Below are 14,056 nucleotides of genomic sequence, written 5' to 3'. Positions count from 1 at the left end.
CCTGGACACAGGCAGACACATGGGGAGAACGTCCATGAAGACCAGGGTTCCACTGCCATAAGCCAAGGAACTACCAGACACCAGCAGAGAGATGTAGCCCGCCTGCTCCCCTACTGATTTCACAGGAGCACGGCCCCGCCAACACCTTCACTGTGGACTCCTGGACTCTAGGACGGTGAGACAGTGAATTCCTGTTGTTTTAGCCCCTCAGGCTCTCGTACTTTGCTACGGCGGCTCTGGCAAAGAAATACACCACATTTGTTTTATTTATTACTATAACATTTACAATGCTAGCAATTATCTAGCAAATATTATAAAACTGAAGAAATGCAAAAAGATATTCAGTTATCAACGTTTGTCCCAATCACCTCCAACAGACTTGCTTTTATGGAACTGCCCGTTGGCCTGGCACCATGACTCAGTACTGACAGGTAATAATCCAATAAGCTTTAGAAAACTTGCTCCTGGTGACCCAAAGGCTGGTATTTAGTGGGATTATGTCACACAGTCTTCTCTTGAGTTCTCTACATTGTATTTGATGACCGTGGCAAAACTTATATCATTGTCTAATGTGGTTCTCAATGTATGTAATCATTACATACAATTATATTACAAATGAGGGATGGTCAAGGATAGCAAAGGGAGGTAAAGCCTCTACGCTTCACTCAACCTGGTAAAATGCTGACACCCATTAACCGTGGTAAGTTTATGTAATGCAATAGCTACAGCAATCACTAAGAAAGCTGTATGAAGTGACACACTCAAAAAGAAAAATTGAATTCTAAAAAAAAATGTTCAAGTAAACCACAGGAATGCAGGGGGGAAAAACCTAAGAAACAAAAAGCAGGGAGAACAAACAGTAACAAAAAAATAAAATGGCTCACTTAAGCCCTAATATATCAATAATTACAATAAGACTACATGGTCTAAAAATCAACTAAAAGGCAGAGATTGTCAAAGAGGGTATGAAAGAAAAAATATGGCTCAATCACATATTGCTACAAGAAGTATGTATGTTTCATTTCAAATATACTGATAGATGCAGCCTGAAAGTAAAGGGATAAAACATATACCACACAAACATTAATTTTTAAAAAAAAAAGCAGAGTTGGCTACATTATCATCAAATAAAGTAGACTTTAAAGCAAATTAAATCACAAGGGACTTAAAGGGACACTTCATAAAAATAATGGGTCACTCCACCAAGAAGATACAGCAATTGTAAATGTGTGTGTACCAAGCAACAGAGCTAGAACATGAGAAGCAAAGGGAGAGCTGGGTCTGAGCTCGGGTGGTGGCAAAAGGCCAGACCTGGGAAGCTCTGAGCTGACTACATGTGACCAGGGTAAGGGGGTGGTAAAAGTAATGAGGGACTGGAAGATGAATGGAGGTTTCTAGCTTCAACACTTAGGCAGTGCCAGCCTTAATGGAAACGGGACCCCAGGAGGAGGATGAGTACATCTTTGGTAAGTTGGGGAGAAGGACGTAGGGAATAAATATCTTCTGTCTCCCAGGAACTGAGTTCTTCACATTTATTCTTGTGTTTGGGGGAAAGTGGTAATGGTGGCTGTGAATACATTAGCTCCAATGGTAGAAATCGGTGAAGTGACGACACACAGTGAGAGTGGGTGGGCACGGACAAAGAAGACTGGCATACAGGTGATCACGATATTTAAAGGGTGGAAAAAGGAAAAAAAGTTGGTGAAAGAGACCAAGAACTAAAAGAGGACATCTAAAAAAATACAGTATCTCACCAAAATGAGTTAACATTCAATCAAAACCCTTAATAAAAATGTCTGATTGCAAAAATAAGGGGGACATGCTTTGCTCCCGAAGTCCCAACTTGGAAAAAAGGCCCAGTCCCAACCAGCAGCCTGGTCCAGGAAGCCTCTTTGGCCTTGTGGGCCCAAGACCTTCTTCCCGTTCCCAGAGACCCCAGGGTGGACAGAAGCACAGGTAGGAGACCTCAGCATAGACATGGTCACCTGGCCAGGGAAACCCATCCTGCCCCTGAGACAGTCATAGCAGAGTTCAGTGGGAGCTCCAGCAGCATCAGAAAAACCAAGCAAGCTGAAATAACACTGCGAAAGCATGAGAAGTAAACCATCACGGGTGCTTATACCTTACAAAAATATACTAAGGTTCACGCTAAACCAAAACAAGGTAGCCACCTACTAAAATAAAAACTCAAAGCATAGAGCCTCCTAACATAACAGACAAAATATCCTGGACACGATTTAAAAAAAAAAAAATCACTTGTCATACCAACAACTAGGAAAATCACAATGTGAATGAGAAAAGATAATTATCTTATGCCAACATGCAGATGAATCAGATGTTGGAATAATCTGACAAGAATTTTAGAGCAGGTATCATAAAAATGCTTTCACCATAAATTACAAATTCCCGAAACAAAGAAAATTAGTAAATCCCAGCAAAAAAATAAAAGTTACAAAAAATAAATGGGATTCAGAGAACTGAAAAATACAATATAAAATTTTAAATTAAAAAAATTGTTTAAATGTTTATTTATTTTTGAGAGAGAGACAGAGCGCAAGCAGGGGAGGTGCAAAGAAAGAGGGAGACACCGAATCTGAAGCAGGATCCAGGTCGTGAGCTGTCAGCACAGAGCCCGACGTGGGGCTCAAACTCAAGAACCGCAAGGTCACGACCCGAGCTGAAGTCCGATGCTTAACAGACTGAGCCACCCAGGCGCCCCAACACAAAATTTTAAAACTCATGAAGTGGAGATGACCGAGGATAGAACCTGCGGACCTGAGGACAGACCACTAGAACTCCCCAACTGAATGAGAGAGAAAATAGACTGGGGAAAAATGAAGGGAGCCTAAGGGGCTACTAGGACCATCACAAAAGATCCACCATTTATATCATCAGAGCACTAGTGCGAGAGAAGACAGTGAAACTGAAAATATATTTAAATGAATAATGTCGGAACACTCCCCAGATTTGGTGAAAGATACCCAGAGATCAAGAAGGAGATAACCCCAAAGAAATCCGTGTGAAACATTTTAAACTTTTGGAAACTAGAGACCAAGATAGAATCTTGAAGCCAGCCAGAGAAAAATGATGTTACCTATATGGGAACACCAATTCAAAAGAACTCCCAAAGCTTTGGAGAGAATCTCTTCATTACTGCTTCATACAACAATGGCTTTAACTACAGCATTCAGGATTTTTAATGGCCTTTACTAGAATTTCCAACTGGAAGGCATTTTTCAGAGAGACTTATACTTTGTTAGAGATTAAAACAACATCCCTTCCTTTACAAAACTGGGGTATTACCTGCACAGTATATCTAGACCCAAAATGCAGAAGTTCTCTCCAACGCTATCGGAATTACAGTGGTACACTGCTAAAATGCAGTGGGGCATTTTAGATCTTGGAGCACCACACAAAGCCAGTCTGATTCCTTAGACAGACCCGTAGTTTTAACAGATAACCTCCTCAGGTGACTGTCGTATCAGCAGTGTGTATACCATATTTGGAGAAATACTAGATAGACATAAGAATTCCATGGATCAAAACGCAAGAAAATATTAACCTTTAGCATTTGTTTGTAGAAGGCAAGCCAAATTGAGTATCTGGAACAAAAACCAACAAACAATAGGTTTAAAACAAGGAAACTAAAATGACAGAGAAAAAAGAGAAAAGCAATCTGCAAGTTTAGTTATAAGATGCTAGTTCAAAAGAACTTAAAAAAAAGACAGGTTGTTGAATTAAACATCTCAGATGCAATTCTAAAATTTTCTTACTTGACAAAGCAAGACGATTTACTTTAGATTCTATTATATACAGAAGAAATTCTATATAAGGTTGGAAGGAAAAAAAGTGCTGTTGAACTTCTCTTCAGATTTTTCTTCATTTACTTTCATAGTGATTTTATTGCAAGCCATCTCACAGCATTTTTGGAAGCTGGTAGGCAATTAGAAGATGCAGTCAGGTGAAGGGAGGCATGCGGGTGGTCCCCCATGTGCACAGTGCCATCACTGAACTCTCTAACATGATCCTTCACGAGGACTGTGGCTTCATTCACTACACTGCCTTGTCCCATCCATTTACAGACCAGGATCAGTGTATAAACGGGCTACGTGAGAAAGCCGGCTACACAATTACTCTGCCTGCTACTCTTATATTTGGTGCTTATCTTATACTTGTCCAAGCAGGGTTCGCACGGCAGGTGCACTCGGTAAAGGTTTCAGGCGCTGACAAGTTTGACCACGGCTGCAAAAGGCACTCTTGTTCCCCAAGAGGGCGCCACACATGCTTGTGTTCACTCAAGGTCAAGAGGCAGCTGTGATCCTGGCCTTTGCCCCTGACTGCTTCTCTTCCTGAGAGGCAATCCAAATTCAACCAGGCATCAGTCTTTTCACTTACATGCACACAGGCATGGAATTTTTCATGAAAAGACGGGAGGGTTTTTCCAATGATTTCCTATATGTATTAAATTTTCCAGCGTGAAATCTGCAAAGGGTGGCAAAATGTGACCATTCTAAAGCCATCGAAAATGGCCACCTAAAATCTTAAATACTCAGTAATATAAATGCTGCCTTATACTTATGTGAAATGTCTAAAAAGCTGAATATGAAGCTAGTAAAATGTAGAAAAATTTGCTATCAATGAACTCTTCTTAACAAATTTTAAGACTGCTGCACAAACGAGGGGATGGTGCTATAAAATCTGGATCCCTTGCCGTGCAAAAACTGGAAGTACTATTAAATGTTCTGCCAGTACATAAACAAATCTAAAAATATTTTTAAACGTGACCATTGCCCATCAATTAAATATAAAGATGGCACAGACGTAAGTACTATCATGACTAATGGTTCCAAGAGGTTACCTCTCAAGAACCAAGTAGGTCTGGAGAATCCCACCACATGACACCAGTGTATGGAAATACTTAAAGCTACACAAGCCATCGTTTCCAAAGTGTTCAATGAATTATCACATAGGGCAAAACTGTTTTGGCTTTCATTTGTACTCGTATTCCAAAGAACACGGAAAGTCGGTACGGTGTAAGTATTTAATCTGCAAATCAGCATTCTAAAATGCTGGAACAGACTCAAAATTTTGTAATTCAAATCACTACGCATGTCAAGACTTCTCATGAACTGGATATTGAAAAGCAATGCATATCCCAAAGGTTTCTTACGGAGCTTGGAAACATTTTATTCAGTATTCAGGGTGCAAGTAATGAGGTTTAATCAATGGAGATGAAAGAAAAATTAGCATCAACGAAAAAGTGGCTGACTTTACAAAGAAATGGGAGTGGGACTCTGGCAGCTCCAAGGACTGTATGTAGCTACAGGACTGAAGTGCCCACCGGGAACGAAGACTGTGCACTTACTATCAGAGCAGGATGAACCATTATGTACAAAAGAATGACACAGGATTGTAGTGCAGGTGAATGATGGATAGTCTGTGGCCAATAAGGCCTCTAGCCAGGAACGTAAGACCTACTAGTATTCATTCATTCATTTATTAATTCATTCCACAAATCACTCAACCAAGCACTAAGCCTTCAAAGGGTTTACAGTAGCAATGATGAACAGCAAATAAGCAACTGCAATGAAGTACGGCAAGTGCCCTAGAGAATGAACATGGGTGCTGGGGAGTGGACAAGAGTACCAGACCTGGCCTTAGGGAATCAGACAGGCTCGGCCTCCCAGAGGGCGGAGAGTGGGTGTAGCATGTGCAAAGGCCCAGACCCAAGGACAGATGCATTAGGAGTGGGCATGACCTATCTGGTACATAGAAGAGTCTGATGCAAAGAAGATGGGAGTAGGGGGGTCAGTTCCTGAGGGGCCGATACTCATCCATTCCTACAGAAGACATGGACAGTGTCTGTCTAACGTGGGCCAAGTACAACACTTACCTTCGGGTAGATCTTCACAGGTGAAGAAGACAAGACGCCCACTTCCAGGGATTTTGCGTATCTGGCAGATGTCAAGTTAGAAAGAATGCCTCATGACATTGTATTATACATTATTTTGGACTCTTGTAAAGACGTTTATAGTTTGGGGTATTTAGGGAAATAGTTTAGACCTTAAAGATGATAATACAGCAAAAAATAGCAAGGAGAATTTTTCACATATTACAGAATTTTCTTTTTGAAATAATCTCCACACCCAACGTGGGGCTTGAACTCACGACCTTGAGATCAAGAGTCACGTGCTTTACCAACTGAGCCAGCGCCTATATTAGGGAATATTCAACAGAAAGTTTGTGTTGCTTCCTACAAATGAGATGAAATATTTCTGACGTACAGGATATTGATTTTCAGTAATGAGAAAGACACAGCGCTGACACTAAGTCAAAAGCAAGAAATAAGATACAAAGCAAGGATCGCTGCGTAAGTCTCGTTTATTGAATGAACAATAAAACAAACAAAACCCCATAGACTTCTAAAGGAAATGGCTTCCCAAGCTCTGACGAAAATTGGTTTTGGTCAAATACATAACCTCATGAACCTGGTTTTCAGACTGTGTTACTCTGCACGTGTCAAACCAAACTGCTGCTACTCCCAACACTTCCCAGAAACACCACCCGCACAGCAAGTCCGGATCTGATCGGAAGTGCGGCACAACCGGGAAAAGAACACAGATGGTAGGTGGTCCGTTCTGATTTCCAAGACTGATAAGTACATTTTCAAAACCCGACTAAAACCCAGGGAAGCCTCCCTCTTCTGGAATTTTCCGAGTACTGGACAAACTTCCGTTGTGGCAAAAGCCACTCTCTCCCCACAGCACGGTGGCGAAGGGCACAGCTTGGAGCTGGACCGCGGGTTCCTGCGTGCCCTGCCACTACACGTTCCGTGATCCTGGACAAGGGACCTAAAATCTGACTGTCCGGCTTCCTCATCCGCGAGATGGAGACAGTAACGTCTTGTAACACAGAGTGGGTGGGAGGAATGAAGCAGTTCAGTGAATGTAAAGTTAGAAAGCACAGAAAAGACACCCTGCCTGCAGAATGAGGTCCCAAAGTGCAGAAGAAGAGTCATACTCATTAAGTTCCTTGTGTGCGTTTGACACTCTCCCCAGCACTTTACATTTATTATCTCATTTAATTTCATAATAATGCTGTAATAAAGAAGCACTATTACCTAATCGGAGACAGTACTCATTTTGGGATTTCAAACTTCAGAGAAAACCACAATTATTCAAGTCTACAAAACCAGAGAATAGTAAGATCATTCGACTACGGCATACATGCACTTGTGATACCAGTAATTGTTTAAATGCGACGTACAAATGCACTAACCTTAGGTCCTGGACTTTGCGTAAATGAGGAAGCCAGGCTGTTGGGTAGAAACTCCCAGCAGAACGTCTACCATTTCAACAATGGCCCAACGGGTACAATGGCAATGTGAAGTCATCACATGGTCTTAAATGTCACCACGTCTGTGATTTTCAACACTTCTCTCTTGTGGAGAGACCTGGAACCCTAAAATTTTCATCTGTACCTCACATATAAAATGACAATATAATTTATCAGTAGACGCATATTTAACACCAGAAATTACAAACATTGTTGAAAACAAGCTAATTAAACCACAGCTCTGCTGGGGAGATCTTGCCTGGAAGAATAACAAAGGAATTCCCAAGTGTATTCCATTTGGAGAGGCAAAAATTGACTCGTTTTCACCAAGTGGGCAGAGAAAATGTTTCAAAGACTTACATAAACACCACTTCAAGACAACAAAAATATGCTAAAATGAATCCGCTTAGAACCTCTTCCAATGCACAATGGATGCACACGTGTTAAAGGCAGAAGTACCCAACAAGAAGACACACACGTGTTAAGTCCAGGAGGACGAACAGGAGAATCCGGAGCCACCAGTCCAAACCGAAACCACTGATACACTGGGTGCTGACAATCTGCTCGAGGTTTATATAGAAAAGAAAACTTCGACTAAAAAAGGCAGGTAATAGATGAACATTCCCAAGTCTTGGTCTGAGGAAATTTTCAGTAACCAAAAGTCTGACGAAGGACAAGGCGAAGGCAGCATGCGGCCAAAAAGGTGTTCTCCACCGTGCCCCCCATTCCCACAGGGGTGCCCACGTCTCCATTCGAGCCCTATCTGGCCGGTCACTTGTCAGCCCCGCAATTACTGGAAAAGGTTTTCTGTGCAGGTGGGGTCACTTTCCTCCCCAGGTTAAACAGCACGTTACTCCTCTTCAGTCGGGACCACAAAGAACAACACACCTTTGCTAGAACCTTACACTCGACAAGGCCCTACTGTCATACGCCAAGAGTCATGCAGAAGCCTTCTTGCTACCTATTATTCCATCCATTTAGCCACTTCATGCGGACGTTTGTATGGTGCTCGGGCAAGGTGGCAGCGGTGCACGGGTAAATCAGACATGCCGACCCGGCTCGTGTCCAAAGGCTTTGGCGTCCTCGTCCCTCCACCTAGAAAGGTTTTGTGCCAGGTCTTTGCGTGTTAGTTCCCCATCGTGCAACAACACGGCTCAGGTGTTTCCTCCTCAGAGAGGCCCGCTGTGAGTAGTCCACTCACAGTAACCTCTCTGGAACTTTCTATCCTCAAATCCCGCATTCTTGCCTTTAGGACCCTCATCATCATCTTAAACTCCCTCATTTATGTTTTGTTGTTTTGTTTTTTTTTTTTTTTTTTTTTTTTGGTCTGAGAGATTCTTAACACAGACACACACACTCAGGAAGGGATGGCGACAACAGTGATGTTCACCTTGGCTGCCCCTCGACACTGCTGTAACCGGCACGGGTACGAGACCCGCACACCTGGTAAGAGCCGTGACTGTGGACCTTACACACACTCGCCAAAAGCAGCGTCACTCAGCACCCAAAGATGAGGTGTGTGCCAGGCTCCTCCAGGCACGGCGGACGCTCACAAATACTGAGGGCTCACGGGAGGCTTCGGAAAACAGAATGCTTGCTCGAGCTCATCTTGAAAAACGTGAGCCCTCCGCACGGGACAAGAAAGCGGAGGTGCAAAGGCATCCTAAATCCCTACACAGAAACAACACCAAACATTTTCCCGTCAAAGGACTCCGATCGGAACGAGAGCTGCCGTTTGTTAAGTAGCCAGTAAGTATATGCCCGACGTGGGGCTTCACACGCACCACCTCAGTGAATCCTGGAGGTTAGGACTTGCACACACCATTCTATGGGAACGAAAACTGAGGTTCGGACAGCTTAAAATGCCCATCCAATCTATAAAAGCTCCTTCCGTTATGGCATTATCTACCTTCCTCCCATAACATAACTCATTTCAAATTATTCTGTGAATAAAATAGGAACTGTCAATGCAGACATCCCGGGAATTCACTAATTAGATACTTACTACATAAATATCTTTATGTTTACACAAACTGACGTTTTCAAGTTCTTAATCTCTATTAAGAATAACAGATTATAACCCTCTCCTCTTTATTCCTCAAAACAATTTCAAAACTCCATCCCTCATCTAGAATGTTCCATTAAGAAAATACATAGAGAAGACAGCAAATCACTCAAAAAAGAAATCACAAGTTAATTTAATTATTGCAACACAGCCCAGATAAACTGGCCACAGGTACATCCCAGGGGGACGGGCATCAGCCCAAGGAAGCCTGCACTGGGGCTGACTGGTGGCTGATGGAGGGGCGTGTGAGACGCAGTCTGCCCGTGCCGGCTTACATGTAAGAGCCGCGGCCCTGACGGGCTGCCGCCACCGCCGTGTGAAGGGGCATCACAGAGATAGCCCCGCACGGAACGGAGAAAAAAGCAAACGCGGACCTGGGTCCCCTGTTGCCGGGTCCCGCTCGCAGAAAGAGGCGCCCTGCGGCCCGACTTCCGGTGCCACAGCCTGGCCAGGTCACTGCCGGCCACCAGGGCGAGGGCGCTTGTCTTCCATCCAACTCAACTACTCTGTTCTGGCCTTAAACTCAGTAAAGCAGCATTCTGACTCTGATTGGGCTTCACGAGTAGCGAGTTCTACAGGAAGATGTGTTGACTGCCGACAGGGGTATTCCCGTCTGCCTGACAGTAATGTTTCTCAATTTAAAGGGAAAACATTCTAATATATATAATTACCTTGCAAAATTTAGTTATCGTGGCTCTGTCAGATTGTCTCTGGTTATTGATACAATCACGTCTCAAGGCCAGCACGCCTGAGGGCCAAGCCCAGGCGCCCAGGGGAGATGCTGCCCCCCTCGGGGCCTGTCTCAGGCCCTCAGGCAAGAGCACCACTTCCGGCCTCCAAGCCTCCCTTCTCCCAGAACACATTCCTTACCGCCTTCCAGCTACTGACCAAGACTCGTCTCCTCTAAACCAACCCACACACGTGTCAATACACACGGGGCACGCGGTTTGGGTCCGGTCCCCGCGTGAAGACCAGCAGTGACAAGATGGAAGACGGCACAAGGAACACAAGCCGGGGCGGCCGCGTCCACTGCTGCCAGCTCTCGTCTTTGTGTCGGCCACGGCTGCTGCGACACGACACCTCTACATCATACACGTGACGGGGGACGTGCGCCCATCTCTACGGTACGTCGGACCTGTCACACGTCTCTACGTCAGCCAGAGCTGATACGATGTCTGCTACATACGGACGGCGAAATGCGATCACGGTACGCACGCTGGGTTTGTACATTAGACTGGGAAAACGGTAAAGCAGGTAATAAAATCTGGTGGACACAACTGCAGTCTCATACCGGAAAGAAATGAGGACACTGTCACAAGAGAAGAGGACATTATAAATGTATTCAGATTAATAAACAAGAAGCACCTACAGTTGGATTAACTGGGGATTTAGTTTTCGCTCTTAAGTTTATAGTCTAGGGAAGGAGCAATTTTCCAAGATGAATCGAAAATCGTGTTAGACTTTTAATATGGCGCTTCAGAGGGAAAAGAACCAGGAACATGGGAACTTACAGGGGAAAATATTCTACCTCAACCTATAGATGAACTTTCTGAAATTGGAACCAGGTGATGTATAGAGGGGTAAGGCCCTGTCACCGACAGCGTCCACATGGAGCTACGTGAATCCGGGTAGAGTAGGTGTGCACAAGAAGACAGGTTTGCTGGCCCTGCAAGGCCCATCCCCACCGTGAAATTCTATCTGCCGTGTTGCTTTGAGTAGGACGGATTTCCTCAGACCTGTGATGAATGAGCAGACCTCCAACTCAGCTGCTCAGGTTCTGATGTGCTGCGTCTCTGGGTAACTTCTCAGTTACCACCACTTTGGAGAAGAGAGCGTTTGAAACACTATTTCTTTGAAGAGTTTATCAGTGGAACTTAACCCTTTGTCCTTCCTTACCCATTACACCGGCCTGTAGCTCCTATAAAGAACTGTCTTTGCTTCACAGTAAAAACATGATGGAGTACTGGTTATTCCAAAATGTCATCTGCCTCACTGACGTGCCTCCCTTTCGGGTGCTGGCACTGCTAGGTCTTTATCCAAAAGATATAAAAATGATGATTTGTAGGGACACATGCACCCCAGTGTTTATAGCAGCACTACCAACAATAGCCAGAGCATGGAAAAAGCCCAGATGTTCATCGACTGGCAAATGGATAAAGAGATGTGGTGTGCGTGTGTGTGTGTATATATACATATGTGTGTATACACACACACACACACACACACACATATATATATAATGGAATATTACTCAGTGATCAAAAAGAATGAAATCTTGCCATTTGCAACATGGATGGAACTAGAGTGTATTATGCTAAGTGAAATAAGTCAGTCAGAGAAACACAAATATATAATTTCACTCATATGTGGAATTTAAGAAACAGAACAGATGAACATAGGGGAAGGGAAGGCAAAATAAGGAAAAAACCAGAGAGGGAGGCAAACCGTAAGAGACTCTTAAATACAGAGAACAAACTGAGGGTTCATGGAGGGATGGGCTAGATGGTGATGGGGACTAAGGAGGGCACTTGCTGGGATGAGCACTGGGTGTTACATGTAGGTGCTGAATCATTGGGTCCTATTCCTGAAAACAATACTATGCTGTATGTTAACTAACTTGAATTTAAATAAATAAATTCAAAATGATCATTTTAGAATAATATATGGTCTGTTTCTCCTAAATAACTGTTTGGTGAGAGGTTCTGGAAATAATATTAAGCAAGCCAAGTGATTAAAAAATGGTTTTCTAGTTTACAATACATGGTGAGATTGGCCCCCTTTCCTTTTTTTAAAGAAAGCATTAAATTGTTTTTTAAATTTCGAACACCTTGATGTCGGAAAAGTAAGGAGAAATTTAATCAGCTGAGGTATTTGCCTTCATTAGAAGGACAAGTAACGATTTGTTAAAATGTAGATTTACACACACCTGCACATGTGTTCGCATACAACACATTCCCTTCCTTTTCTTCCTTTGAGCCTATCTTTTGTTTTTTCCTTTTTTCCCCCTAGAGTTAAGGTCGCGATTTTTCCAAAAGAAAAAAAAAAGAAGTGTAACAACGGTGCCCTTAGATGCACCTGATTTCTCCTGTCATGGGATCTATCAAAAATAAATTTCCAGTCTACGCAGTGACATAAAAATAAGGTACTGCATCTGGGTTGTGAAAGGTACTACAATACTACTCTCCTGTCACAGTCTTGGGGGATTAAAACAAATCCATATTTCTTTACACAACTATACTGAAATCTTTTCAATTAAGTATAATTCAAGAACACTAATGAAAGTTTAAAAGCACCTCCCTAAATAAAGCCTACTGCTCGTGACTGTTCGGCTTAATGGCACGAAGATGGGAACATTTTCCTCAAGCAAGTTGCACGTAGACAGAAGCACGTGTCTTCTTATCCACAACTGAATGTAACACAAGGGAAATTAGCACCCCGGAAGTTGAAAGAAGTCCAAATTAAGGAGCCCGAGGATGTCTCCGTGGCAGGTGCAAGAGCAGGAGAACCTACAAAAGGGGGCGGGGCTGCCTCGGCCCTGAGTCCAGAAGGCGGCACGCAGGCTCAGGAGTCCGACCTCAGGGAGAAAGCGGCTTCCGCCCTGCCTCTGACCTCCTCCACCACCCCTGCCCCGTGGGTGCCGTGTCCACCATGAGCATCCTGCGGCCGAGTACTCAGTTCTCCACCCAGAAGCCAGAGTGGCTTTCGGCACAAGACAAGCCAACACAGGCTCCTCACTCGCTCACCCCTCCCTCGGCTTCTGTCGGAGTCACAAAAAAAGCCCTTCAGGCTGGCCTCCCCGCCACCACAGGCCCCCAGCCCCTCTCGGGTGGCCCACTCACAGGGCTCCACCAAGGACAGATCCACTCCGCCCCACTACCCTCGGGCTCTGCTCAAGGCAGTTCCTACGACCTGGGGCCAGAAGGCTATGTTGCCGATCTCTGCCATGCTGGTGGCTTCGAGGGTTTCTACAGAGGCCCAAACTTACCACATCCTCCACTTTAAGTGTGTGCAGGCTGCTGGATGGCAACTGGACCTCAGTAAAACCGTTTCATGAAGTCATTTTCTTAGATTTTCCTCCTAACTGCACACAAAACAGTCCAGCCCCTCCCAGGTCCCTCTCTGATCTGGTTCCCTCTCCTGCCTCTGTCCCAACAAGGCATTACAGTACGTACTTATTATTTTTTTCTTATTATCCATCTTTCTGCCGAGAGCTGGGCTCTGTCTCCAGGGTCTATGGCAGTGGCTGCTCCCTCAACAGCACTGACAGATGCGATGCACGAATGGCGGGTCACGGTGTGCCGGGCCCTCGTCTCCCCGTGCCCGTGTGCTCCCGGAACAATGGCAGCACAGCCGCTGGGCTGTGCCCAGGAAGGAAAGAGATAATCCAACACGGGCACAGACACAGTGCCTGGCACACACTGAATAGGAGACACACAGGAGCTACTAAGAATTCACAGACAGCACCGTAAATGCGAGCAAGTGCACTAAATTATCTTGTCCTTTTGTTTTTAATGAGTTGGACATTGCTCTGAAATGATCCCTGGCCTCCCAGGCCATTGCTCAGGCTGTCAGTTTCCTGTCAATAATACGGGGCGGGGCACCACTCCTGAATCACAGAACCTGAGAACACTCCTCATGGAGCTACTGTGTTACCCC

At 44.4% G+C, this 14,056-nt stretch overlaps 1 protein-coding gene across 4 annotated transcripts in view; it reads right to left on the bottom strand.

Moving 5' to 3' along the window:
• ZNF407 (zinc finger protein 407) overlaps positions 1 to 14,056 on the bottom strand; it is a 454,530-nt gene that overhangs the window by 94,134 nt on the left and 346,340 nt on the right. Inside the window, exon 9 of one of the 4 annotated variants that reach the window (XM_042911184.1) lies at positions 3,836 to 5,954. The exons of the other annotated variants lie outside the window; for them this stretch is intronic. Coding sequence (XP_042767118.1) covers positions 5,908 to 5,954 — 47 coding nt within the window. The 3' untranslated portion in view covers positions 3,836 to 5,907. Of the gene's footprint in view, positions 1 to 3,835; positions 5,955 to 14,056 lie in introns of those variants that run through there. 4 annotated transcript variants of the gene reach the window in all.

Source organism: Panthera leo, chromosome D3 (genome assembly GCF_018350215.1).
Source record: "Panthera leo isolate Ple1 chromosome D3, P.leo_Ple1_pat1.1, whole genome shotgun sequence".
Classification (NCBI taxonomy): domain Eukaryota; kingdom Metazoa; phylum Chordata; class Mammalia; order Carnivora; family Felidae; genus Panthera; species Panthera leo.
This window is presented reverse-complemented; position numbering and strand designations above follow the sequence as displayed.